The sequence below is a fragment of the Rhineura floridana genome, chromosome 6, assembly GCF_030035675.1.
Source record: "Rhineura floridana isolate rRhiFlo1 chromosome 6, rRhiFlo1.hap2, whole genome shotgun sequence".
NCBI lineage: Eukaryota > Metazoa > Chordata > Lepidosauria > Squamata > Rhineuridae > Rhineura > Rhineura floridana.
Genome location: NC_084485.1, coordinates 9,744,030 through 9,771,165, shown reverse-complemented (window position 1 = coordinate 9,771,165; position 27,136 = coordinate 9,744,030). Strand labels below are relative to the sequence as shown.

The 27,136-nt window shown below is 45.9% G+C and overlaps 1 protein-coding gene and 1 pseudogene across 1 annotated transcript in view; one reads left to right on the top strand and one right to left on the bottom strand.

Moving 5' to 3' along the window:
• The window catches only part of SAMD10 (sterile alpha motif domain containing 10), a 69,617-nt gene that overhangs the window by 19,950 nt on the left and 22,531 nt on the right, over positions 1–27,136 (top strand). Inside the window, exon 2 of the mRNA XM_061630976.1 lies at positions 14,959–15,143. Coding sequence (XP_061486960.1) covers positions 14,959–15,143 — 185 coding nt within the window. The remainder of the gene's footprint in view (positions 1–14,958; positions 15,144–27,136) is intronic.
• LOC133388125 (5S ribosomal RNA) lies at positions 14,084–14,202 on the bottom strand (annotated as a pseudogene).

The window sequence follows — 27,136 nt, the reverse complement described above, 5'->3', positions numbered from 1 at the left end:
TCTCTGGAAGTAATTCCAAGATAAATTTGCCTGGGAACGTCTCTTCCCTCAGTTAAGTCCCATGTTACCGCTAGTGTGAATGAGTCTCTGGTAGCAGAACTTCAAGGGTGCCATGCAGAGGCAAAGGGGTTTGGTGTAATGAATGAGGCAGCAAGGGTCATCCAGGTCTGTTCATCTGGGCATATGCATGCAAGGCCCTGGAAATCCCCACTTGACATGGGATTAAGAAGGGCTGAGCTACGGAAATGGGCAGCAGATTTAGAAGTCTGTTGGAGTTTGTGGATTAAGCTGTTTTTTCCAGTCCTTTGCGGTCTGCCCCATTTTGCATCAACCGCCTTGAGAATGAATGAAACCAGCGAGGGGGTGGGAGAGAAGGGGATTACTGTGCGGGGCGGACAATGGGACGGAAAGGGGGGAGCTCCCGCAATCAGCGGGAGAGCGTTGTGTGTGCACCAAGGATGCCAAGCTCATAATCCTCCTCTTCTAATTACAGGCCAGATAGGTAGTTTCTTAGAAGTCGAGGGCACGGGAAAGAGGCAGGGGACAGACTGCTGTTTGTACAAAATGACAGAAGAAACAGCCTGTGGGAATTATTTGAGGGGTTGTGGAGAACTGGAAAAGAAATGAGAGCAAGCAGATCCGTACTCCCCCAGAGCAGGCACTCTACTTTCTCCTACAGTCTACCATCTTTTCTTTATCCCTCTTTCCCTTAAATTTCCCAGCCAATCAGCATCTCAGTGGTCCCAACCAATCAACATCTGCATGGTCCAACCAGTAAAACTGTGTTGTGCAAGCAGTACCGTAATCTAAAAAGCCAACAAACTCCAGATTCTACAGGCTCCAGCTATAACCTATCAGGCTTCACATTATAACCTGTTCACTCTGGCTCCACCCCTAATCTGTCGTGTTTCACATTAACTCCACCCATGGCCCGTCAGATATATTGACTTTGCCATGGACCGGTCATTGTCTCCTCTGACCCTGGTCCATCGCTAGTCAGGGGACCAGTTCTTTTAAGTCAAAAGTTGGCAGCTCTGCACTCCTTGATTATTTATATGTTTTTCGCTTTCCTGCAACTAGTGAGACGGAATATCAAGGACCCTGAAAATAGGATGGCTTCAGACAACTGTGTTGATAATTATGACAGCCACAGCATGGCATCCTGTTCAATTGTACTATTCATCTCATTTCCTATAGCGGGAGGAAAATCCTCAAGTGATGAGATTTATCACCGTGTTGTCAGACTCCATCCCAGGCACAGTATTTCAAGCAAGCAAGGAAAGCCTGTGTTAGATGCAGGATTCATCTAAAAGGGTCAGCCATAATGTCAAACCATAGCTTGTGGGAACAGATTTATGTTCCAGATGTAACTGTAAACCACTGTTTGCTCAAGCTGTGGTTTGCAAACTAACTTCGTATCATGGTTGAGTGGTAAATTTTGAGGTGCAGGAGTTCATCTTGGCAGCCCCATCACGACACACCACGAAGAAAGTCCATAGACATGCTTCCCAAAGACAGTAGAAAAATGCAGGCAGTTAGGTTCATTGGGTCAATGAAATCAGGGTCCCTGAGCAAACGTCTTGGGGGACACCTTGGAAATTATGGGTATGCAGTGCGTGCTTTGAGAAGTACCACTCAGCATCACTTGTGATTTCAAAGGATGCTGGGATGTTCTCTCTCCTTCAGCTTGATCAATTTCTTTTCAGAAGCTATTGGAGGGTGTGTACTGGTAGGGTTGCCAGGTTCAGGGCCTGAGACTGATCCTGTATCTTTAGGAGAAGAGAAAGTCCGCCAAGTGCAGGTGTTCTTGCAACACTGTAATGGGAAAAACCACAGGGTGGAATTCTCCCTTCCCCCTGCACAACTTTTAAAGATACAGAAGACCTCTTGGAGGCTGGCAACCCTAGTGTGTAGTGGCTTGCAAATCTAGATACCTAACCTAAAAAGTGGCTTGACTGTGCACTCCCTTCTACCATTTGTCCTGCCACCATTCCAAACTGGAGCCCTTTTGACCTGACACCAAATGGGTTCCCTTCACCGTCAAGGGACATGTGGATTGTATTTCCTGAGCTGCAGCTATATTTCCAGTTGTGTTGTATAATGAGAAAGTCTGATCCAGACGATTGACAACACACGACTCAAATGCCCTTAAGGTCTGTGCCTCTTCCATCAAAATGTGAGCTGGTGCCATAGACGGTGGCTAATTAGAGTTATGCATGTCAGCATTCTCTACAATGTCATAAGATATCCATTGAGCAGGGGGTTGGACTTGATGGCCTAATAGGCCCCTTCCAACTCTACTATTCTATATAAAATATATACAGTTCCAGGGGATGTAACTTTGGCTTCTGTCTGTCCAGTAATGATGGATTCTTTTCAATTTGTTCACCCCAAGGACGTGGACAAGATTCTTGGAGAGACGAGGGCCACCACATGTCTGCTTGACCTTTGCCCTTCCTGGCTTATAAGAAGTGCCAGAGAGGGTCTGGCTGAGTGGGTACAGAGAGTGGTTAATGCCTCCTTATGTCAAGGCAGAATGCCAGGTTGCCTAAAGGAGGCAGTGGTAAGACCTTTGTTAAAAAAGCCCTCCCTGGACCCCTCTATAGTGGACAATTACCGGCCAGTGTCTAATATTCCATTCTTGGGGAAGGTAATAGAGCGTGTGGTGGCCTCCCAGCTCCAGGGATTCTTGGATGAAACAGAGTATCTAGATCCATTTCAGTCTGGTTTCAGGGTTATGGGATGGAGATGGCTTTGGTTGCCTTGGTGGACGACCTACGCAGACAGCTGGACAGGGGGACTGTGTCCCTGTTGGTTCTCCTGGACCTCTCAGCGGCTTTCAATACAATTGACCATGGTATTCTTCTGGGTCACCTTGTGGGGATGGGACTCAGGGGCACTGTTCTGCAGTGGCTCCGTTCCTTCCTGGAGGGACAAACCCAGAAGGTGGTGCTGGGAAATTCCTTTTCGACCCCTTGGCCGCTCACCTGCGGGGTCCTTCAGGGTTCAGTTTTGTCCCCTATGCTAATTAACAGCTACATGAAACCGCTGGGAGAGGTTGTTCGGGGATTTGGGGTTTGGTGCCATCAATATGCTGATGACACCCAACTCTACTTCTCCTTTCCACCTACTTCCAAGGAAGCTGTCTCGGTTTTAAACCAGTGCCTGGCATCAGTGGTGGACTGGATGGGGGCGAACAAATTGAAGCTTAATCCAGATAAGACAGAGGTGCTCCTGGTCAGTTGTAAGGTGAATCAGGGAATAGGGATATAGCCGGTGCTGGATGGGGTTACACTCCCCCTGAAGACACAGGTCCGCAGTTTGGGTGTGCTCCTGGACTCAGCTTTAAACCTGGATTCCCAGGTTTCTGCGGTGGCCAGGAGCACTTTTGCACAGTTGAGACTAGTGTGCCAACTGTGCCCATTCCTTGAACCATCAGACATGGCCACGGTGACACATGCTTTAGTTACATCCCGCTTAGATTACTGTAACGCGCTCTATGTGGGGCTGTTCGGAAACTTCAGCTGGTTCAACGTGCTGTAGCCAGGTTGTTAACTGGGGCTGGTTACTGGGACCATACAACTCCCCTGTTGAAAAAGCTCCACTGGTTGCCAGTCTGTTTCCGAACACAATTCAAAATGCTGGTGATGACCTATAAAGCCCTATACGGCTTAGGTCCAGGCTGTTTATCAGACCGTATCTCCCTGTATGAACCTGCCCGGGCCCTGAGATCTTCAGGAGAGGCCCTTCTCTCCATACCCACTTCCTCTCAAGTTGGACTGGTGGGGATGCGGGATAGGGCCTTCTCAGTGGTGGCCCCTAGGCTGTGGAATTCTCTCCCTAGGGATATAAGAATGACCTCCTCCCTGCAGGCCTTCCGGAGTCAAGTAGAGACTTTCCTATTTCAACAACCTTTTGGTACTGATGGATGCTAAAGTTAGGACTGCCGGGACCTGCACTACTAATGCGAAATATCTCTATTTTAAATTGGCTTTGATCCTGTTTTAGCTATCAGTTTGAATGGTTTTAATATTGGATATAGTTTAATTCTATTTTAATATAGATTTTGTATGTTTTAATTATATGTGTTTTTATCTGGAAGCCGCCACGAGTTCCAGTGTTGGAAGGATGGCGGGATATAAATAAATAAATAAATAAATAAATAAATAAAAAAGTTGGCTTATTGATCCAGCTGGCTTAGTATTGCCTGCACTGACTAGTAGCAGTTCTCCAAGGGCTCAGGTAGGGGTCTTTTCCCAGACTGACCTTGGACATTGTCGGGACTGAAGCTGGGATCTTCTACATGCAAAGCATGTTCTCTGTTGCTGATCTGCCACCCGTTTGCAAGTGCAGTCTGGAGTACACCTTGGAGGTTATGTGTATGGAATGCATGCTTCGAAAGGTACAGCTCAGCATTGCTTGTGGTTTCAAAGGATGCAAGGATGTTCTCTCTCCATCAGCTTGATCAATTTCTCTTCAGAAGCTATTGGAGGGTGTTTAGTGGCCTGTGAGTCTTGCTACCTAACCTAAGCTACGTTAATGTCAATAATGTTTATTCTGCATTCAGGGAAATACACTCTGCTCATGCCCAGAGGTCTTCACTACTGTTTACACCACATCTTTCAACAAGCCTTTTAAGTAGAGACCTTATCCCAGTCTGCGTCTGTGTTGGAATTGCTTTTTAATATGTTTTAAAGCTTTTTAAATAAGATATATTTAAAGCTTTTTTTAAAAAAATGTTTTGTTTTAATATGTTTTTAAGGATGTTTTGTTGTAATATATTTTAAAGTCTGTTTTTATGATCTTTTCTAGAGTTTTTAGTGCTTTTGTTTGCCGCTCTGGGCTCCTACTGGGCGGAAGGGCAGGATATAAATCTAATAAATATATACATAAATAAATATTTTATTTATTGTTATTACATTTATATTCTACCTTTCCTCCAAGGAGTATGTGTGGTTCTCCCCCTCCACATTGTGAGGTAGGTTAGGCTGAGAGGCAGTGGCTGGCCCAGGATCACCCAGTGAGCTTCACAGCTGAGTGGAGATTTGAACCCAGGTCCCAGTTCTACTACTTTACCACACTGGCTCTAGGATAGAGTGCTATCTCAAATGAAGCCTTGTCTAAAACCCAGCTGAAGGGATGACTATAGAAGACCCCCGCCTTTCCCCAACTTTATCCTGAATTATCTGTGTCTGTCTAGGGCAGGGGCATTGGGGAAAGTCAGGCCAGGGACCAAAGCTGCCCTCCAAGCCTCTCTGTCTAGCTCTTGAAACTCTCCTTATGCCACACCCCCTCTCCCCAGGCCACACCCACCACTGGCCCTCCTTCGCATTCCCTGTGTCTTTGCCTGGGTGGACCGTGGCCTTCCACTCTAAGAATGAACATCAGAACAGCCCTGCGGGATCAGGCCAGCAGCCCGTCAAGTCCAGCATCCTGTTCTCACAGTGGTCAACCGGATGACCATGGGAACCCTGGTACAGAATGCGGCGGCTCACCTCATTAAGGGTAGCCGCCTTTGAGACCACATCACTCCAGTGCTGAAGGAGTTGCACTGGTTACCAGTTGCTTTCTGGGCCCAATTCAAGGTGTTGGTTTTGACCTTTAAAACCCTGCACGGTTTCGGCCCAGTCTATCTGAAAGAGCGCCTCCAGCATCACCAATGTTGCCGCCCAACAAGATCAGCCTGGAAAGACCTTCTCTCCGTCCCACCAGTTAAAACAGCTAGACTGGTGAGAACTAGGGAGAGGGCTTTTTCAATCGTGGCACCCACTCGGACCTCCCTCCCAAATGACATCCGCCATGCCCCCTCCATGATGAGCTTCCGCCGGATCTTGAAAACCTGGCTCTTTAGGCAGGCTTTTGGGGCGGGTTAGGTTGTGTTCTTGTTGGAATTTTAAGGTTTTAATGTGAATTATATGTTTTATGTTGTACGTCGCCCAGAGTGGCTGGTAAACCAGCCAGATGGGCGACCAATAAATTTAATAAATAAATAAATAATAAATAAATAAGCAGGACCCAAGAGCCACAGCCCTCTCCTCGTTCATGCTCCCCAGCAAGGCATTCTGGGGCACCCTGCCTCCAACAGTGGAGGGAGAAAGCAGCCATAGTGGCTAGTAGACTGAGACCCTTATCCGTTCATAATCCTCCAAGTCCCCACAAGCTCCTTGTGGGAGCTGCGTTAAGAAGCCCTTTCTTTGGTCTGCCCTGAATCTTCCAATATTCAGCATCATTGGATGTCCACGAGTTCTAATTCTGTGTATATGAGAGAAAAACTTTTCTCTGTCCGCTTTCTCTATGCCGTGCATAATTTTATATGCTTCTATTATATCCCCTCTGGCTCAACTTTTCTCTAAACTGAAATGGAAATGGACTGCCTTCAAGTCAATCCCAACTTATGGCGACCCTGTGAATAGTGTTTTCATGGTAAGCGCTATTCAGAGGGGATTTCCCATTGCCTCCCTCTAAGGCTAGTCCTCCCCAGCTGGCTAGGGCCTGCTCAGCTTGCCACAAGCCAGCCCCTTCCTTGTCCGCAGCTGCCAGCTGGGGGGCAACTGGGCTCCTTGGGACTCTGAAGCTTGCCCACGGCTGCACAGGTGGCAGGGCACGTAACCCCTGAGCCACTTGTTGTGGGGGTGATCTTTAGCTGGCCCTTTACGCCCAGGAGACACAAGCGGGGATTTGAACTCGCAGACTCTGGACTCCCAGCCAGGCTCTCCTCCCTGCTGTGCTATACCAGCCAAAAAGCCCCAAATGCTGCAATCTTTCCTCTTCCTTGACTGGTTGGAAGAGAGAGAAGGGTGTGTAAGTGTGTGTGTAAAACTTAGCCTACTGCACAAAGGCAACATTTACATTCACCCAGTCACTTTTGCCTTGCCTCTGGCCCCACCAACCTCCAACATGTGGCCCTCCGGCTGAAAAGGGTGTCCCACCCCGAGTCTAGGGCTCTACATAAGCAAAGGCTCCCTTGGACTTTGCACGAGAACCTAGAAATGTGCAGTAATGCTGAAGAATGCTGGTGCACAGGATCTTACCACTCAGGCTGACAGAGCATTGCCTTTCATGCTTTGTCAGCGTATATCCCAAGCTGGTGAAATTCCAAAAATTAGCTCAGGGAGTTAAGATCTTACAATGCTGCAAAACATAGATTGGTAGTCTTGGCACATAAAGCCAGAGTCCCTCACTGAAACGTTGGAGTAAGGCAAAACAGACAGACATAGGGAGGAGGAGCATTGCAGCAGGCTTTGCCCCCAAACTGAGGAGGGCCGTAGCTCAGTGGCAGAGCATAGAATCATAGAAAGTAGAGTTGGAAGGGGCCTATAAGGCCATCAAGTCCAACTCCCTGCTCGATGCAAGAATCCAACTTAAAGCATCCCTGACCGGTGCCTGTCCAGCTGCCTCTAGAATGCCCCCAGTGTTGGAGCACCCACAACCTCCCTAGGTCATTGGCTCCATTGTGGTGCCACTCTTAACAGTTAGGAAGTTTTTCCTGATGTCCAGTCGAAATCTGGCTTCCTGCAACTTGAGCCCATTATTCAGTGTCCTGCACTCTGGGATGATCGAGAAGAGATCCTGGCCCTCCTCTGTGTGACAACCTTTCAAGTACTTGAAGAGTGCTGTCATATCACCCCTTATCTCAATGCTAAACAGGCTAAAGCTTTGTGTGCAGATGGTCCAATATCTGGCAACTCCAGGTAGGGCTGGGAATGTTCCCTGTGTGAAAATGTTCAAAAGCCACTGCCAGTCAGTGTGACAATTCTGCGCTGGATGGATCAATGGTCTGACTCTGTGTAAGGCCGTTTCCTATGCACCGAGTGCACAGGATTGTTTCACATATTCATATAAATGTGTATAGGTGAGTTCTCTCCTGCTTGAGGGCTCTAGTGTTCTAGATGGCAGGGAAATTTATATCTTTGAAGTTAACATTTCTAAAATATGTGCATAGGATTTGATGACTCTACGGCTCTTTCCTTGGGAATCGATTCTTTGTAAGTTGTTCGTGCTATCCATTATAGAGATGAACATCCTTTGTTTTAAAATAAAATGAAATTGCCAAGTGTGCCTGTGTTTGCTTGAAAAGGGTAAGAAGACAGGTCAATTCATCATAGTCTATGCCCAACCCGGCTTCATTGCAGCCAGGTTTTCAGGGATAATGTACAGGGTTTACTCTCCATAAGCGAGATGATTCAGTGAGGGCTTTTATTCACTCAAAGGGCTTTACAATCTTTTTTTTTTTGTCTTTGCAACACCCCTGTGGAGTAGGTGAATATGTTTACATGTTGAGAACTGTGGCTGAGAATTTGTCCAAAGTGGGGAGTGTGTGCCTTGAGTCTGGATCCAAAGCTTTAACCTCTCATGCAACTCATGCTGTCTGGAATTTTCCCATTCTGACGCAGTTCTACTGAAAGATTAAGATCTTGTTCCAGCTCTATTCACTCACCACTAGTCTTGCTGAACATCTTTATGTGTGTCAAAAGGTACATCCAGGTAGTTCAGTGGGGACCAGATGATTGTGTTGTAGATGCAAACGCCCAGATTTGCACCAGATGAAAGGCTGATGTCTGCACAGAGCTCTTTCTTGCTGCATTGTATATCTGTGCGCACGCATGTGTGCAAATGTGTGCATCTTAGGGATGGGTGAGAATTTCGATTCAGTTCGCATTTCAAGCAGAATTTATTGAATTCGCAGTTTCCGAAACAATATGAGAACCGAAACACAGCCATCCTTCGAAATTTGCACTTATTTTAATTTTGGAATGCACTTCGCCAGCTAAACAACATTTACAAAAATGCATATATTAGGGGAAAGTGTGCATAAAAATGAATACATGAGTGAAAATAACATGCAACAAGGTATGAAATGATGAGAAGTGGCTTGCAAAAATGTGTAGCTTTGTCAAAACGGCCGACAAAAACATGTTTATTTGGGAAATTTGTACTAAAATGGAGAATTTTCATGAAATGTTTTTTTTAAATTCACAGATCACTGTAGAAATGTAGAAAAATGTAGAGAACTGAATTTAACATTGGAAAAATGAGAAACTGAGAGAACCGAAACAGACAGATCTTTCCATCCCTAGTGCACGTGTATTCCGTGTCATTCCTGTGGCTTTAGATTTTGTACTTTTTATATGCTCTGTTGTATTACTGTGTAATTTTATTGTATTTTTTGTTGTTCACGCCCAGAGAGCTATTGCTAATCGGGCGGTATATAAGTTTAATAAATAATAATAATAAATAATACCATTCTCCACATTGGTTAACTGTCCTAAGTTGGAGCATGAAAAATTGTGAATTGGTGCCAGGGAGTGTAAGATGCCACACCCCGTCTTCAGGAGTGCAGGGGAGAAAAACTCCCAAATTCCTCTCTGGCGTGAGCATTTAAAATCTGGCTACAACCTTTTGAATTGAGGGCATATGCACCCTTGCAAGGATGCAATAATGCTGCTTTTCACAAAGGACTTGATTAAGCCCCTGTTTTGTTTCCCATTTCCCTTCCCTTTTGCTTGACCCCCTTTCTTCTAGCTTATGCCCCATGGCCAGGTTTATTTCTGTGAAAAAGGTAATTGCCCAGGTAGGTCATATTTATTTTTCCTCCGGCTTTGAAGCTCCCCTTTTTTACGGGTAGATTTCACACATCTGCTTCAGTCAAGGGCCTCGCAGCTAGAGAGGGGGTGGAATTAGCACACAATAGATCAATGGTTTTTTGGAAGGCTTTTATTCCCTGAACGCAGGAGGAAGACTTAGACATGAGCTCCTCATTCTGCTTCTCTCTGATCTGCCTGTTTATTGTAGCGCTCGCTGCTCGTCTTTGCTTGCCAGGATCAATGCAGCTTAGACAAGGCTGGCTGCTTTTTATCTGGGGAGACAGGCGCGTGAGTCTCATGTAAGGGGGTTTCCTCTTTGTTTGACCCCCACCCCCACCAGCAGCACTGTCTTGATCATGGCAGGTTGTGATATCCTAATTGTGATGTGGGTGGAACAGTCTGATCTAAGGGTGATTCTCTGTGGATGGTGTTTGAAAGACTGTGCTGTGCTCGTCTTCAGAGCATCAAAGACACATAAGCAATCTGTCTGCATGGCGGTGTGTGTGTGTTATGTGCCTTCGTTGATTATGACCTGCAGCAATCCTATGAATGAGCGACTTCCAATAGTCCAATTGCATCTGTCATGTACCACCCTGTTCAGATCTTGTAAGTTCAGGTCTGTGACTTCCTTTATCAATCCATCCATCTCTTGTTTGGCCTTTCTCTTTTTCTACTCCCTGCTGTTTTTCCCAGCATCGTCTTTTCTAGTGAATCATGTCCTCTCATGATGTGTCCAAAGTGTGATAACCTCAGTTTCATCATTTTAGCTTCTAGTGATAGTTCTGGTTTAATTTGTTCTAACACCCAATTATTTGTCTTTTTTGCGGTCCATGGTATCTGCAAAGCTCTCCTCCAACACCACATTTCAAATGACTTGATTTTTCTCTATCCACTTTTTTCACTGTCCAACTTTCACATCCATACATAGAGCTTGGGAATACCATTGTCTGAATGATCCTGACTTTGGTGTTCAGTAATACATCTTTGTATTTGAAGACCTTTTCTAGTTCTCTCATAGTTACCCTCCCCAGTCCTACCCTTCTTCTGATTTCTTGACTATATGACTGTGCCGAGGTATTGATCATCCTTGACAAGTTCAATGTCCTCATTGTTAACTTTAAAGTTACATAAATCTTGTGTTGTCATTATTTTAGACTTCTTGATGTTCAGCTGTACTCCTGCTTTTGTGCTTTCCTCTTTAACTTTCATCAGTATTCGTTTCAAATCATTACTGGTTTCTGTTAGTCGTATGGTATCATCTGCATATCTTAAATTATTGATATTTCTCTCTCCAGTTTTCACACCTCCTTCATCTTGGTCCAAACCCACTTTCCGTATGACATGTTCTGCATATAGATAAACAAATAGGGTGTGAAACACATTCCTGTCTCACATGGGGGTTTGAGAGTGTTGAAGAAGCTGAGAGCAATGCCATCAGGAGTGTAGACCAAGAGGCTAGACTCCTAGCAGGGGCACCCAAGGTGAATGGTCAAAGCTGAGACACCAGGCTAAGGTGCATCCAGACTCAAAGGAAGGCAATGGTAAACCACCTCTGAATACCTCTTACCAGGAAACCCCTATGAATAAAGTACATGGCAGATGCACTGGCTATTCTGGCCTTCCCAGAAGTGTTGCAGTCCTAGACTGGCATTACAGGCTGGCATGGTCAGATGCCTACCAAGGCCCACAGCCATGCAAATAGCTCAGTGGTAGAGCATCTACCAATCCCTGTCCTCCCCAGGTAGGGCTGGGAGATAGCCTTGCATGAAACTCTGGAGAGCTGCTGCCAGTCAGTGCAGAAAATACTGACCTAGATGGGCTACTGGTCTGACTCGGTATCAGGCAGGTTCCTATGTTCCCATTTCTGGAGGTGCAAACTGTCTGCTGGCCTTGGGGTAATGGCTGTCTTAGGCTCCACCCTCTCTGTCAGAGCCCCCATCGGAAGGGGGGTAAGGAACAGTGCCAAGATGGGGGAGGGACACAGTTGCCCTGCACTCAAGGGCCCACAGCATCTTGCAACTAGTCCTGCTTCAGTCGAGTGTAGAAAGATGGGCTAATGGTGTGAAACTCCCTGCGCAACATCCTCCCTTCCTCCCTGGGATTTCTTCCAGAAATTGACTTCTGGTTATGCAGTAAAGCACTGAAGTAGGAGAGTAGATATACATCAGGGGTTTCCAGTGTGGTGCCCATGGGCACAACGGTGCCCTCGAGGTCTTCCCCTGACATCCATGAAGCTTCTGAGGCCGCCTATTCACTGCCCCCTTGGGCATGAGGTGGTGAGGGTGGTTATCTTTTTCTTCCTTGAAAAGTACATATTGCTGAAAGAGGAAGTTGGGAAAGGGATGTTTTAGGTATCCTGATCCCAAGCTGTATAGGGTTTTGTCCAACAAAGCCAGAACCCTGAACTTGGCCTAGTAGCAAATAGGCAGCCAGTGCAATTCTTTCAGCAGCGGGGTGACATGTTGGCGATATCCTGCCCCAGTGAGCAGTCTCGCCACATTTTGCACCAGCTGCAGCTACCGGACCAACCTCAAGGGCAGCCCCACATAGAGCGCATTACAGTAATCCAGCCTGGAGGTTACCAGTGCATGGACATCACTGGGCTGAGTGAACCAATGCTCTGTATAAGGCAGCTTCTTATGTAAGTAAATTATAGTTTGGAAATACTTAGCTGGGTAGATGCTGTTCTGAGTGTACTATTCCCCTGTTGTGTATTCCGGTGGTGTAAAATGATGTGCAGCTTTTTGCATTGAGGTCAGTGGAGCAACCATCAGAGCGGAGGAACCAGCTAGTTCCTAGCATAAATCTAGTGTGTTAGTGTGGTGATTCATTTGTCTGCATCTGGTGTGAAAGCTGGCAGTTGAGTGTCTCTCTTCCCTGTAAATAGCGTCTGGAGCGCACAGTGGTCGCTGCCCTCTCTGCTTAATTGCCGTGGAGGAGGGAATCAGGATCACCAGTTGTGTTGGGGGCTTTGTTCAATTGTCTGTCGAAAGAAAAGGAGGAAGTGTGTGCGTTATGTGTGCCGGTGTTTAAAAATAAGATGACATTTAAACCAGCATATTGAGACTGACAAAGAGTAGAAGTGGAAAGTCCCAGCTGATGTTCTGGTTTTTTCTTCCATTTTCAGGTCTCCTGGTGTGTTTTAAGACCACCGTGTTACACATGGTGCTTAGAATACATCTGAGCAAAACTAAGCACACACCCCCCGTTTTAATATTTATATAACTGTTTTTATTTTTCATTTGATACTCCTGCAAAAGTGTGACCACTGTAAAGCCAACTACCTAACATTAGGGACATAGAGAGCTGCCTTATACAGGGTCAGATCCTTTGGTACACCTGGCTCAGTATTGTCCACACTGACTGGCAGCGGCTCTCAGGGGTTTCAAGCAGGGGTCTCTCCCAGCCCTACCTGGAGAGGCAGAGGGTTGAACATGAGACCTTCCACAGCCCTCCCTTTTGTAAGCAAAGGAGTCCTGGCATCACCATCTCGTCTGATCATTGGCACCACCCACTCAGTGTTCAGCCAGTGGCCAGGAGGCCAAAGAGAAGAGGAAGGGAAGAAGGAGTGAAATACTGTAAACGTGGCTGAACAACTGGAATAAGCATGCCAAACATACACATATCATGAAGTATGTGTGCATATACCAGCTGTATCTCTCTCTTAGGGTTGCCAGGTTCAGGGCCTGAGACTGATCCTGTATCTTTAGGAGAAGAGAAAGTCAGCCATGTGCAGGTGTTCTTGCAATACCGTAATGGGAAAAACCACAAGGTGGAATTCTCCCTTCCCCCTGCACAACTTTTAAGATACAGAAGACCTCGTGGTTGCCAGGCCCAGCCTCCAAGAGGTCTTCTGTATCTTTAAAAGTGTGTGTGCTTTAATTGCATGGCATGTATGCAGCCTTATATATCTATGTAAAAAAAAAATTGCTACATGCCAAAAATTGGACCCAGGGAGGCTCAGAGCAGCTTGCATACACACAGAGGCTGCAAGAGAGTCTTCATTCCAGCAAGCCCATCTTACATCTAACGGCCCAATCGTCCCCTTGGGTCATTTCATACAAGCAGCTCCACCCTCTTTCCTGTTTGCACTCCCCTTCAGTAAAGCTTTTAATTGCTGGGACATAACATTTAATTGCATTGCATTTAAATTGCTAGAGGCAAATTGGCAGTCCAGCCCAGCCCTGTGAAGATCAGAGAGAGAGATGCGGCTGGGTTAACTGCAGCATTTGATTCAGTCCTGTGCTCTGGCCTGACCACAAAGACTACATATAATGCAACAATGCTATGTACATTTGGGAACAAATTCAGCGGAACATACATTTGAGAAAATATGCATTGGACTGGGCTGTAAGGGTTTAACCATAATTTGTGTTATTTTACTTTGTTGTTGTTATATGCCTTCAAGTCGATTATTACCTATGAATCTTTTTTGGATATGTTCATAGGGTTTTCATGGTAAGAGGTACTCAGAGGTAGTCTACCGTTGCCTTCCTCTAAGCCTATGGCACTCAGTCTTCCCAGGCGGTCTCCCATCCAAGTATTAACCAAGCCTGACCCTGCTTAGCTTCCTAGATCAGATGAGATCTGGCATGTTCAGGGTAGTATGGCCGTAGTGTTATTTTACTAAACTTATAAAAATATTTAATATATCTTCCATCTTGGTGGGAACCTCAGAACAGCTCGCTATAAGAGCATTTGACAATAAGACAAAAGCAAAGAAGGTTGACAGCTGCATACGAGGTGATGTCTAAGCTAGGTCATTTTGATCTGCTTTTTGAATGCTTCCACGGAGGAGATCAGCTGGGACTCCCAAGGCAAAGAATTCTAAAATCTGAATGCCTTCCACAAACAGGTCCTCTTTGGATCACCTCCTGCCTCTCTCCAAACCTCTGAGCGAGGAGGCCTGGGGACCAAGGACTTCCCCAATGACCCAAGAGGGCAAGTATGCAGGTTCTTGGAGAAGGAAACAGTCCTTCAGATTTCCAGGCGTCAAATTTTTTAGAGCAAAAATGGGGAACCCTTTTTTTCTGTCAAGGAGAACATACCCTTGTGTTTAAACATTTTAAAAATGTTTATTGTGTTGGATTGTTGCTTGTATTTTAGTATTGTTTTGTTATTTATTGTATTTTTATGCTGTTTTATGTTCACCGCCCAGAGAGCTATTGCTAGTCGGGCGGTATATAAATTTAATAAATAAATAAATAAATAATAATATTGCTTAATAATAATAATAAGTATTTAAATGTTAAATATTATTTGATCTTGAAGTGTGTGTGTATGTGGGGGAAGGAAAAAAAGTGCTGAGAGAGGATTGCTGGAGATCCTTGACACTTGCGGTTGGCTTTCACTTCAATCCTTCTTTGCCCAACAGCCACCGCTACTCACTTCAGCTTCTGCCAGAACCTTCTAGAACATACTGTGTCAGCTGAGAACCTCAATTACCACCTGCAGAGGAGCTCTGGCAGCAGCCTGACCTGGCACGATGGGCGGAGTCAGAGGTCAGCGGGAGGGAGGACCATCAAGCTGCTTCAGCAGCCAGGAACAGAAGGCTCCCAGGTAAGATGGTGGGCACATTGGGAAAGCCCGCAAAGGCCATGCTATAAGGCCCTCAAGTCCAACCCCCTGCTCAGTGCAGGAATCCAAATCAAAGCATTCCCGACATTGGGATCTATCCAAATGGAGAAACCAAAGAGTGGTTGACACCTGTAGCCTCTCCCCCACACCACGGAATCGGTCGTGCGGATGGCCCGACGATGGCTTAGTTCTCTCCCAGACTGTGCGGTAAACCTGCCTCTGAGGTACTGCTGTAGTCAGGTTAAGATACTGCTGGATCAGAAAATTCTTTAAGCAGTTTTCATGGAACAATTTACGATATCCATAAGAAAATACAGAGAAAATCAAACTTTTAAGAACAAGTAGACATAATAAAATGTGTCAATAAAATCAACAGTTTTAAAAACAAACATACCTAGCAAAATTGTATATCTAGGCAGGAATCAAAAAAGTTTCTAGCCAGCATTGAAAATGATACAGCGAAGGCCTCTGCCTAACATGAATAGGCAGGGGGTTCCAGAGAGGACTTGCTGCCATGCTGAAGGATCGATTCCTTGCAAGTGTGGAACAAAATCGTGTGGCACGTATACAATGGGTCCATCCCATTTTCCCCACCCTGTACAGTGGTTGCAACTTGCCACTGGGGTTGCCACTGAGTTCAGTGCTCCCTGCCTAGGAAATTTCCCCACCACAAAACATGGAAGATGAGAGGCAGGTTCACTCTCCTCCTTTTGCCATTTCCCTGACCTCCAAATCTGGGCTCAAAGTTCTCTTTTCCTTGGAGGAAGCCACGTGCTTTAAATGTATGGTGTGGATGTGGCCACCATCCACTTCCCACCTACCCCAAAATGGTTTTGTGAAGCAGTTTTGTCTCATCTGCAGCAGTCCTAAGGAATAAAGAGGCCATCCTTATGCGTTTGGGATTAGGGAGCTGGGCTTTCAATTACCATCTCCTGTGGTCCTCCCTTCTCAAAAGCAGAGCTATTCCTCAGAGCATCTTTTTCTGAAACCCGGGTCCGTCTTTCGTGGGAGGGGGCACTAAGGCAGGGCTCTGTATGTGTAGAAATATAGAAATGGCTGCCTTCAGCCTGGAAGGAAAATACAAAAAAAAAGGGGGGGGGGAAGCTTCCTTTTAAGCAGGCTAAAAAATTGCTTCCAGGTGCCAGGCTGTGCATCTGTTGCATTTATGGGTCACATTTGAGGCAATGTGTGCCAGTTTCGGTTGTGGAGAGTGGCAAATTCAGACCATTGGCCAATTTGTGAAAGAGAGAGATTAAGCACCAAGAGTAATATGCAGTTTCCTTCTGTCTGGGGGAAATTACTGGGTGTGCTAGGTACCTATTACTCAGTCACAAGGAGGGTTTTTGGGATAATGGTTGCTGTGGGCTCAGCATCTTTTTCAGAAGAGGATGCTGTCACTCTCTGGCGCAGATTTCCTGGACACTTTTCTCTCTGGGAATTAAGGCATGCACATGCTACGCTTTGCACATTTTAAAGCTGCCTGTTCATGCTTTCCCCCCCCCCTTTTTTTTTTAAGATTGGGTTCTCTTCAAGACTCTAAAGCTGGGTCAGGCCAAGGGCTTTTTTCTCCCCAAGTGGCCCCAACACAAAGTAGGAGAGCTGGCAAGGGAGGCAGAAGAGGGCAGCCAAAATGATCATGGGCAGGGAACCTTTTTTTGCCCGAGAACTGCATTTTCTCGTGGGCAACCTGCTTTGGGGGGGGGGGGCATCTGCAATGGACGTGATTCTGGACTTTATACAGTAGAGCATATTCCAGCCTTGCAAAATTCAAAGATTTAAACACACACAAACCATCCTTCCATCCTCCTTCTAGGCAAGCAAGAGGCATTATCACTGTTCGAGGACATGGTCCAGCCAGGCAGGCAAAGCACTCAGGGAGAGAGTGTGTGGCATGCCCATTAATGTCTACATGCGCTTATTCTCAGTAAGACGAGCATTGGGCACAATCCACAGGCTTGCACTCATTGAGGAAGCCCAGACCAGGCCCTCCCTTAGCATGTGTGGGGCCCAGGGCAAAAGCATAGTTGGGGGCCCCCCACATTTGCTCCGGGTCACCGTCTTGGTCTTGGCCGAGTCGCCGTAGGTGCGCAGGCACCAGTCCCGGAACTGCCGGCCCAGCTCGCTGTCCCCAGGGCGGCTACCACTCGCTGACCACAGCAGGAGCGGCGATGGCTTCGGCATGGTGGGCGGGCGGGCAGGCGAGCGAGCCCCTGTCCCGGGCAGAGAGAAAGAGATTGAGCAAGCGCTGCGGCCTGCCTGGCATGGCAAAGGCGAGCAGGCAGGCAGAGAGGAGCCGGCTGGTGAGCAGATCGCCAAGAGTGGGCCCCCCCAAAGTGCGGGGCCTGGGGGCGGCTCTGGCCCGACAATGGAGGTTAGCCCATCTGGGCACATGGGGCACAGCCTACCACCCTCAGTCTGCCCTCAGCCAGTCCCCACCTGCCTGCCTTCTTGGTACTGTGAATCCGCTTCCTCCTTCTCAGCGTTGCCCTTGCAGAATTCAGAAGGGAGAAGGATGGGGGCAAAACTAGAATGAGTAGGCTCTGCCTGTCATTGGCTCTGGGGCCACCTACTGGTGATCTCCCTGCCTTCTGTCCTACCCGTTCCAAAGGGCACCAGTCACCACTGATCCCAGATAAACCTCTGGCTCTGGGTTACCCCAGCATTCTTCAGAGAACCAAGTTTGAAAATCACTGGCTTAGTCTTCCGTACCATAGAAAATATCTTCTCTGTTCCGATCCATCACGACCTCAAAAAGTGTCCAAGGTAGCATTACTGTGCCGAGTTAACACAGAGAAATTGCAAAGGCATTTTGGTTGCTGCTTTCCCTAAGAGACTCCTCCAAATCCAAACCTTTGCATTTTCCAGAAGTGCCATTGAAAAAACGAAGGAAAAAACATGTTTCAGCTGGTGTATTTTCAAAACTGGAGGACTCTAAAACTGCCGCTGTCCGTAACGATGAGGGAAGGTTAGATATCTAAATAAATATATAAATAACAATTGTTTCATTTTTTTCCCCTTACCTGAGCAGCAGGGAAGTTCAGAGCAGCTTTTATAAGGCGAGGGTTTTTAGAAGAGAAAGGCCCAGAAGTTACGATTATAGTCTCCTTATTGACACAGTTGCAGAAGCAAGCACTTGGGTAGGTCACACCCACACTATACATTTAAAGCACATGGCTTCCCCTCAAGAATCCTGGGAACTGTAGTTTCCCCTTGCAGAGCTACAATTACCAGCACCCTTAACAAACTACAGTTCCCAGGCTTCCTTGAGGGAAGCTGTGTGCTTTAAATACGTGATGTTGACGAGATTCTAGTTTGTATTAGTCTCAAAGCAGCATCAGCACGCTAGAATGCAAGAAACTGTATCTCCCTGCCTCCTATACCAGCTGCCCAAAACAGTAGCATTAGAAGGGTTTTTCCATGTGTTTTTTCTCAGTTTGCAAAATTGATTCAGACCGCTGCCGCAGAGGCTGAGTGGATGGATGCATCTCCAGTCTTGTCGCAATCTTAATGTGCAGTTGGCCAGCTCCTCGCCAGTGTGTCCCTGCAAGCTTGTGCCAGCCATGACTGAAGCCCTTTTAAAGATCTTTAAGAATGATTGGATTGCCCCTGTGGGCCGAGGGCAGGAAATTGGCCTCTCTGTCTGCTTCTGGCATCTCTTAGGGGCAACCCATTAAGCAATTCAGCAGTCACCGAAGATCTTGACATTCCTGTTGCACTAATAACTGCTGCTCCTTAATTAGGCGTGCTTAATTAGCCAGTGTTCCCACACAGGGAAATTGGCTGCGGCGTGATGCACTTTTAAGCATTGTTGACCTTTGGAATGCTGCCATGTTGCTGTATGCATTCCAACCTCGGCTTGGCTTCTGGTTTACAGATTCACAGGATCGCCCCGAGAGGTCCATTTGCATTGATCAACCCAACTCTTGTCCAATGGCACCGCCTGTTCATCAGCTGCTGCTAGGAGTTTCATCTCTCCTTGAACACCTTTGCCCACTATCTGGCCTTGTCCTAACACGAGCTGCTTCTGCTACTCTTCTGGCACTGATTATTATTTATTGGATTTATCCATTGCCTGAACCAGAACCTCTTGGCCAGCCTTCACCAAGCTTGTACCCTCCAGACGTTTTGAACTACAGCTCCCATCAGAAGCAACCAGGATGGCAGGCTGCCCTTATGTAACGTAGCCTAACTAAGTGTGCTTAACTAAAATTAGGAATGTGGAAAGCTGCTTTTAAACTGAGTCAGGCCTGTGGTCCATCTAGGTCAGCATCATGCTGGCTAGGGCTGGAGTGTGCCAGCTTGGCAAAAGCTGCCGGTGATTTACAAAAATATACCAAGCTGTGGAAATGGCACTGTTTTTTTTTTAATTTCAATTTTATTAATTTTAAAAAAAAAGTCATACATCCATTGAGTGTAAGGGGAAAACATATAGGTTGGGGGAACCACCCAAAGAGATTTAGGGGACATGCAGGGAGAGGGAAGGGAAGTTCCATTATAAAGCCAAAAATCCTTGTGCTAAAAGAACTACATGCATACTGCCCTTAAGTTTTTTTCCCCCTGACCTCTGTTTTTATTGTTTGTGGGTATGAATACATCCTTTTTCTGCCCTTATTTGAAACCTTAGAAGCCATTTTTATTCAGTTTGTAAATAGAGAATAGCATCCAGAACGGAGGATGAACTGGATAAGCAGCACTAACCTAAAGGTGAATAATCCATGCCCTGTTTGTGCCATGTACAAGTCCATTAACTGTAGTTTTTCACACCACAGGCACATGAAACCCTTCAAGTGATCAGCTCTTTCAACAACTGGCCCTTTTGTTTTACCATTACACCAACAGTATTTTCTGAAGAACTTTGGATGGGTATGACTAACTTGCTCAGAACCCAGAAACAGTATGAAACTTTATTTGTGGGTCCTAGCTGGAACTCTTATGTAAGATCAGTACTATGCAGTTAACAGACCAAAACGGTGTAAAATGTTGAGGAAAAATACCTCCACACAGTGTAACCTAAGCTCGGAGGGTGGTGACTAGAACCAGGGCCTTTTCTGTGGTGGCCCCCGAACTGTGGAACAGCTTCCCCGATGAGGTGCACCTGGCGCCGACACTACTATCTTTTCGGCGCCAGGTGAAAACCTTTTTATACTCCCAGGCATTTTAATGTGTGTTTTAATGGTATTTTCATCATTATTTGTATTTTTGGATGTTGTTTGGTTCTTTTATTGTTTGTTTGTTTTGTTTTCTTGATTTATTGTATTTATATATTGCTTGTTTTTTATCTTTTTGTACACCGCCCAGAGAGCCTTCGGGCTTAGGGCGGTATATAAATTAAATAAAATAAAAATAAGGTAAGATTTCCTGCACTTAAATATACAAGCAAATAATCAGATATTAGATTCCATAATTTTTGGAACACTTTGGGAATCTTGTTTTTATTGTCTGCTACATTAGTATATGTAATTATTATTATTATTATTAAATTTATTTATATACCGCATTTCCCACAAATACACATGTGCTCAAAGCAGTTCACACAAATAGTCCAAATGCAATAGCACAACTCATAATAAAAAGTATAATCAGTACATTAAGAAAAAAATATATACATCAAAGCATAAATGAGCATAACGCTCAACAAAGCAAAAATATTTAAAAACTAACCCCCAAGCTTTATACTGCCATAAAGCTCCCCTACTATGCCACAAAAGAGTTTTTACATTTCTGTCCTTTCTCCATCTTTAACTTCTGCGACAATTTCTCTATTAAGGCTAATTGCCAGACTTTACTGTACCGCAAAGAAACAGATACGCCTTTCAGATCCTTCCAAAATCATGCTATCAACAACTGGGCTGCAACTAAAAGAAAACCAATCAATTGTTTATTTGAATTTGCTTTGGGACCTGGTGTTCACAGAAATAGAAAAAAATCACAAAGCAGATGATATATAAACTCCCAGAATTAGCCCTGTTAAATCTGTTCTTGAATGGAAACCAGACCCTTAAGGATAAACAGTTGGAAATGGCACTGTTGACATAATGCTTGTTCTGCACTTGTAAGAAATTGTTCTTTCAATGCGGCAGCACCTACCCTTTGGAACTCTGTGCTTATTGGCATCAGGTAGGTGCCTTCGCTGTATTCTTTTCGGCGACTGCTTAAAACATTTCTGCTTAGGCCTATCCAGACCTGTAGATCAGCCTTTCCCAACCTTTGGGTCCCCAGATGTTGCTGGACTACAGTTCCCATAATTCCTTATCATTGGCCATGCTGGCTGGGGCTGATGGGAGTTGTAGTCCAGCAACATCTGGGGACCCAAAGGTTGGGAAAGGCTGCTGTAGATGCTGGTGTGTTTTAATCTCTTTTTAGTTGACTGCTGATTTTAATTGTCTTTCAAATGTTTCTGATTCCTTGTTTTTCATTGTTTTTATTGATAATTTTACTATTTCTTCTCAAAATATTCAATATTTCATAGAGGTTTTGTTACAATCAAGTGGTATAGAGATATTGTTAATTAAATAAATACAGGAAGGTAGGGAATCTTTTTCAGCCTGAGGGCCACATTCCCTCTAGGCAACATTCCGGGGGCCACATGGTAGTGGGCAGGACTAGTGGCAAAAGTGGGCAGAGCAAGTGAATTTCACCTCTGTACAGTTGGCTGGTTTCCACACACTCACTTATTCCTTTCTACCGCCTGCCCTCCCAGCAAACAAGAAGCATTATTGGAATTCAAGAATACATGCCAACTAGGCAAAATCACTCAAGGGGAGTGCAAAGTAGGGCTGATGATCGGTGTGGCTGGGGAGGATGTGTGGTCTGGGGTCCTGGAGAAAGGCCTGAGGGCCACATAGGGGGGTCCAGAGGATTGTATTTGGCCCCCGGACTTAAGGTTCTCCATCCATGTTATGCAGAATCATAAATGCAAAATGTACAGTACCTAATTAAATTTCAGAATACCAAACCTATCCTTTAAACAAAACCAAACATAAAAGGTTTCCCATATTACAATAACAAGTGATTTCAAAAAGCAACAATTAACTCTAAAACTTGTGCTGCTGTTATGAAGAGTCCCGCTGGATCAGACTAAAGGTCCACCAGTAGCCAGCCAGATTCTTCCGGAAAGCTTACAAGCGTCTCACAGAGGCAACAGCTTTTCTCTGTTGCTTATCCCCTGCACCTAGTAATTCAGTGGTACACTGCCTCTGAACTTGGAGGTTCCATTTATCCTTTCATACTCCTTCAGGAATTTGTCCAGTCCTTTAAAACAGGGATGAGCATAAGGTAAATTGGGGGTCTACAGATAGATATCTGGGTGATTTGTAGTAGACCTGCAATGGTTTCTGATTCCCAGTGGTCTAACAACAGCAAGAACTAAAAAGCTTCCCACACTTGGAGAAGAATGCTTAGGGGGAAACCAGGAGTGGATCTGTTGAAGGGACTTGTGAGCTTCACTCTGGTATACGTATTCCTGGGTGAACATGTGCTCAGAGGCACCCTGTCCCTTTAATTTTTAGCATATGTTCATCCAGGTGAGACAGTCTTTTGCAATTGGCTGTGGTTTCTGGGCCCACCTCACCATTCCAGTAAAAAAACAAAGTAGATCTCACATGCCTGAAGTCTTCCCAGCCCTACTTTAAAACAGCCAACTAAACTAGGGCTTCTCAATGCATCTTACATGCACTTCAGTCCCCGGCATCCCCAGGTATGGCAGGGAGAGGACCTTGCCTGAAACCTTGGAGAGCTACTGCCAGTCAGTGTTAAGGATGTGCCAACATTTCACCCAATGCAGATTTGGTACCGAATTTTCCAAATCTAATTTGCTTATTCTCTATCATTTATTTATTTATTTATTTATTTTATTTTATTTTTACCCCGTCCTTACTTCCAGCAGGAGCCCAGGGCGGCAAACAGAAACACAAAAACACTTTAAAACATAAAAAAAAGACCTTAAAATACATTAAAACAAAACAACGTTAAAAACATTTTTTTAAAAAACTTTAAAAAACATCTTTTTAAAAAAGAGTTAAAAGCATATTATCGTTGCAGATCAGATTTTTATGTAGCGATTTTCTGTGCCTATTTTCAAAAATGGATTTAAAAAACCTCACCTCTTAAATAGCGATATTACAAATGATAATTTTATTAATATTTTCCATAAAAAGCATCGATAATAATATCAATATTTTTGCAAGGGGAAGAAAAGGATCGTAAAAGCAGAAGCCAGTGGACAAAGAACAGACTCAAATTGATACAGTGGTGCTCCGCTTTTCGGCGTTCTACTAATACAGTGGCACTAGCGGGGCGATCAGCTGTAGCTCCCTGCACTACAGCTGATCGTGCTCCAGCTGATCGCTGTCAGGTGGAGCACAGCAGCTGGAGCACCCCGCACTACAACTGATTGTGCACTACAGCTGATCGGTGTCAGCTGGAGCACGGCAGCTGGAATACAGTAGGCCCCACTTTCTGGCGGTTTTCACTTTTCAGTGGGGGCCTGGAATGTAACCTGCCATATGAGTGGGGCCCTACTGTACTTGTCTGTTAAGTTGACGGAATGCTTTTGAACCAGTAACGGCCAATGGATCCCATCCCTACTCAGGGTATAGGTGGACCAATGGATCTGACTCAGTATAAGCAGCTCCCTATACCTCTATGTTTTCAAGCTATATAGGCTAACGGCTAATTACTTTCTTTTGTCCTGAACCCAGCCCCCATCAGTATCATTGCTTGGGTGTACTATTGGAACTCTGCAGTCTTATCAGAGCTTGGAAAAGTTACTTTTTTGAACTACAACTCCCATCAGCCCCAGCCAGCGCCATGCTGGCTGGGGCTGATGGGAGTTGTAGTTCAAAAAAGTAACTTTTCCAAGCTCTGAGTCTTATGCACACTTACCCGACAGTGAGTCCCACAGAACTCAGTGAGACTTACTTCTAACTAGACATAAATAGGATTGCACTACACAAAAGAGAGGGGGAAGATTATTTCTGTCCACTCTCTCTTGGACTGTGGGAAGCAGTACGCACAGGGCCCTTGCAGACATCCTTTTCACTGAGCATTCATGATGATTTGTGCTCATCGTCATGAACCAACCCTGGTTCAGTCCCAGAACTCAATTCCCAAACCCAGGGCAGTTAATCCTGGCAAGGCAGAACCCCGTGCCAGCCTCACTAGGGCTGAGTAAACCAATAACAATCCTATAAGGTAGGTAGACTACCTCCACCTCTTAACCTGGTCACCCACTCTGGGCCAAGGGGAAACCCAAAGTGCCAGAAATAGACCTGCCAAGGATTCCAACAGACAAGAGCCAAAGGAACACTCCTTGTTTTGAAGCCTTAGGCAAAATATCCAATTATACGGTAGTCTGTGGTCAAGTAGCCAAGGTACTGGATTCAGAGCCACACTACTCCTGCAATGAACACACACTGGAAAATAAGAAGTAGCTTTTTAAAATAGAATATAAGTGTACAAATATAGCAGCAAATTGGTTTCTTAAAACCCACGCCCCTGAGGGCCAGGTAAAATACAGAGAATTACAGTCACAGACAAAAATAACAAAACTGTCTAGCCTATTCTATACTTACAAAGAGGTAAACAGCAAAATAGCTTTGTGGTTCCACATCTCCCTAGAGATGTATAGCCTGGATAGTAAATGGTAAGGGGGAACCCCACTCAGGTAGCATCAGCAACCCCTGAGGGACATTGGGGAACAAAGACCTAAGCTCTGAAATCCTATTCTTATGGAAAATCCCCAGCAACAGCCAGGAATTAATTAGCCAATTGGGGCTTTCAGATGACGAGATGCTTCTGGAGTTTTCACACCTAATGGTCATGTACTCCCCAAACCTTCCCAGGCCTGTGGTCTTGATGTACCAGTCTCTGCTGATAAGCAGGTGTTCTTGCTTGGGCCTAATTAACTAGCTTCAGCTGTGGAAACTGCAAAGTCATGCCTCTCAGAGGCCCCATCTCAGACAAGATGTTTTTCCCACAATTCTTTGCCTCTGTGCCATTTTAGAAATCAGGTGTTCTTGACACTCATGATGGTATCAAGGTGGTTATCAAGACGCCTGATGGAATCTAAGGGATTCTTGAATGCGCTGGGGGAACTGGAGCTGGCTGAAGGACGCCCGGTCGAAACCCTGGTGATGGAATGGAATAGGGAGATCACTAGGGCGGTAGACCGGGTGGCTCCGAAACGTCCTCTCCCCCTGAATAGAACTCAGATAGCACCCTGATATACACCACGGTTGCGGGGTCTGAGACAGGAGGTGAGACGAGTAGAGCGCCGGTGGCGGAAATCTCACGCCGAAGACAACCGGACACTGGTTAGAGCAGCAATAGCGGCCTACCAGGTGGCAACAAAGGCAACAAAGAGGGAATTCTTTGCTGCCTCTATTGCGTCGGCAGAGTGTTGTCCCAGGAGGTTGTTCCAAGTGGTCCGAAGCCTGGTCGGTCCAGTTGCTCAGGAACCCATGGAGCATACTAAAGCCTCCTGCAACACATTTGCTAAACACTTTGCCAATAAAATCGAGCGCCTGAAGAGCATGATTCCATACGCCGTAGATACAGGAAGTGGGCCAGAGTCAGCCAGTTGCATTCCGGTCCGGTGGGATCGGTTTCAGCCTCTCCTCGCTGAGGAAGTGGACAAGGTGCTCTTTACTGTGAAGCCAACCACCTGTCTGCTTGATCCTTGCCCTTCATGGCTCATCATGAGCTGTAAAGAGAGTCTGGGTGAAGGGATCAAGGCAGTGGTAAATGCATCCTTGGAAGAGGGTGCAATGCCATCAGCCCTCAAGGAGGCAGTGATAAAGCCCATCTTGAAAAAGCCCTCCTTGGATCCCCAAGAGTTGAATAACTTTCGCCCAGTCTCTAATTTACCATTCTTGGGCAAGGTGATAGAGCGAGTGGTGGCCAAACAGTTACAGACACACTTGGATGAAGCGGATTATCTAGATCCATTCCAATCGGGCTTCAGTACTGGGCATGGAACTGAAACAGCCTTGGTCGCTCTGGTGGATGATATGAGGAGGGCGTTAGATAGGGGAGAACATACCTTCCTCGTCCTCCTGGATCTCTCAGCGGCTTTCGATACCGTTGACCACGGTATCCTACTAAACCGCCTGAAGAGCTTGGGAATAGGAGGCACTGTTTTACAGTGGTTCCGTTCCTATCTCTCAGGCAGGTACCAACGGGTGGCATTGGGGGATGAGGTTTCAGACCCTTGGCCTCTTAATTGTGGAGTGCCACAGGGTTCTATCCTCTCCCCCATGCTATTCAACATCTATGTGAAGCCGCTGGGTGCCATCATCAGGAGTTTTGGGCTGCAGTGTCACCAGTATGCGGATGACACTCAGCTCTATCTCTCATTTAAGTCCTCACCAGAGTTGGCTGTGAACACCATGTCCAAGTGCCTGGAGTCCGTAAGTGGATGGATGGGCGAGAAGACTGAAGCGGAACCCTGACAAGACCGAGGTGTTGCTCGTGGGTGACAAAAGAAGGCTGGGAGATATCGACTTGGTGCTGAATGGGGTGAGATTACCCCTGAAGGATCAGGTCCGCAGCCTAGGGGTCATTCTTGACTCCCAGCTGTCCATGGAGGCTCAGGTTTCGGCAGTGAGCCGGGCAGCTTGGTATCAATTGCATCTGATACGGAGGCTGCGACCCTACCTTCCTGTGCATCTGCTCCCACGAGTGATACATGCCCTGGTCTCCTCTCGCTTAGACTACTGTAATGCGCTCTATGTGGGGTTACCCTTGAAAACGGTCCAGAAATTGCAGCTGGTACAGAATGCGGCGGCACGTTTGATCACACATTGTCGCCGCCGGGATCATATCCCCCCAGTGTTAAGAGATCTGCACTGGTTACCAGTTGTTTACCGGGCCCAATTCAAGGTGTTGGTCTTGACCTTTAAAACCCTATACGGTTTCAGCCTAGTTTATCTGAAGGAACGCCTCCAGCATCACCAATTAGGCCGCCTAACAAGATC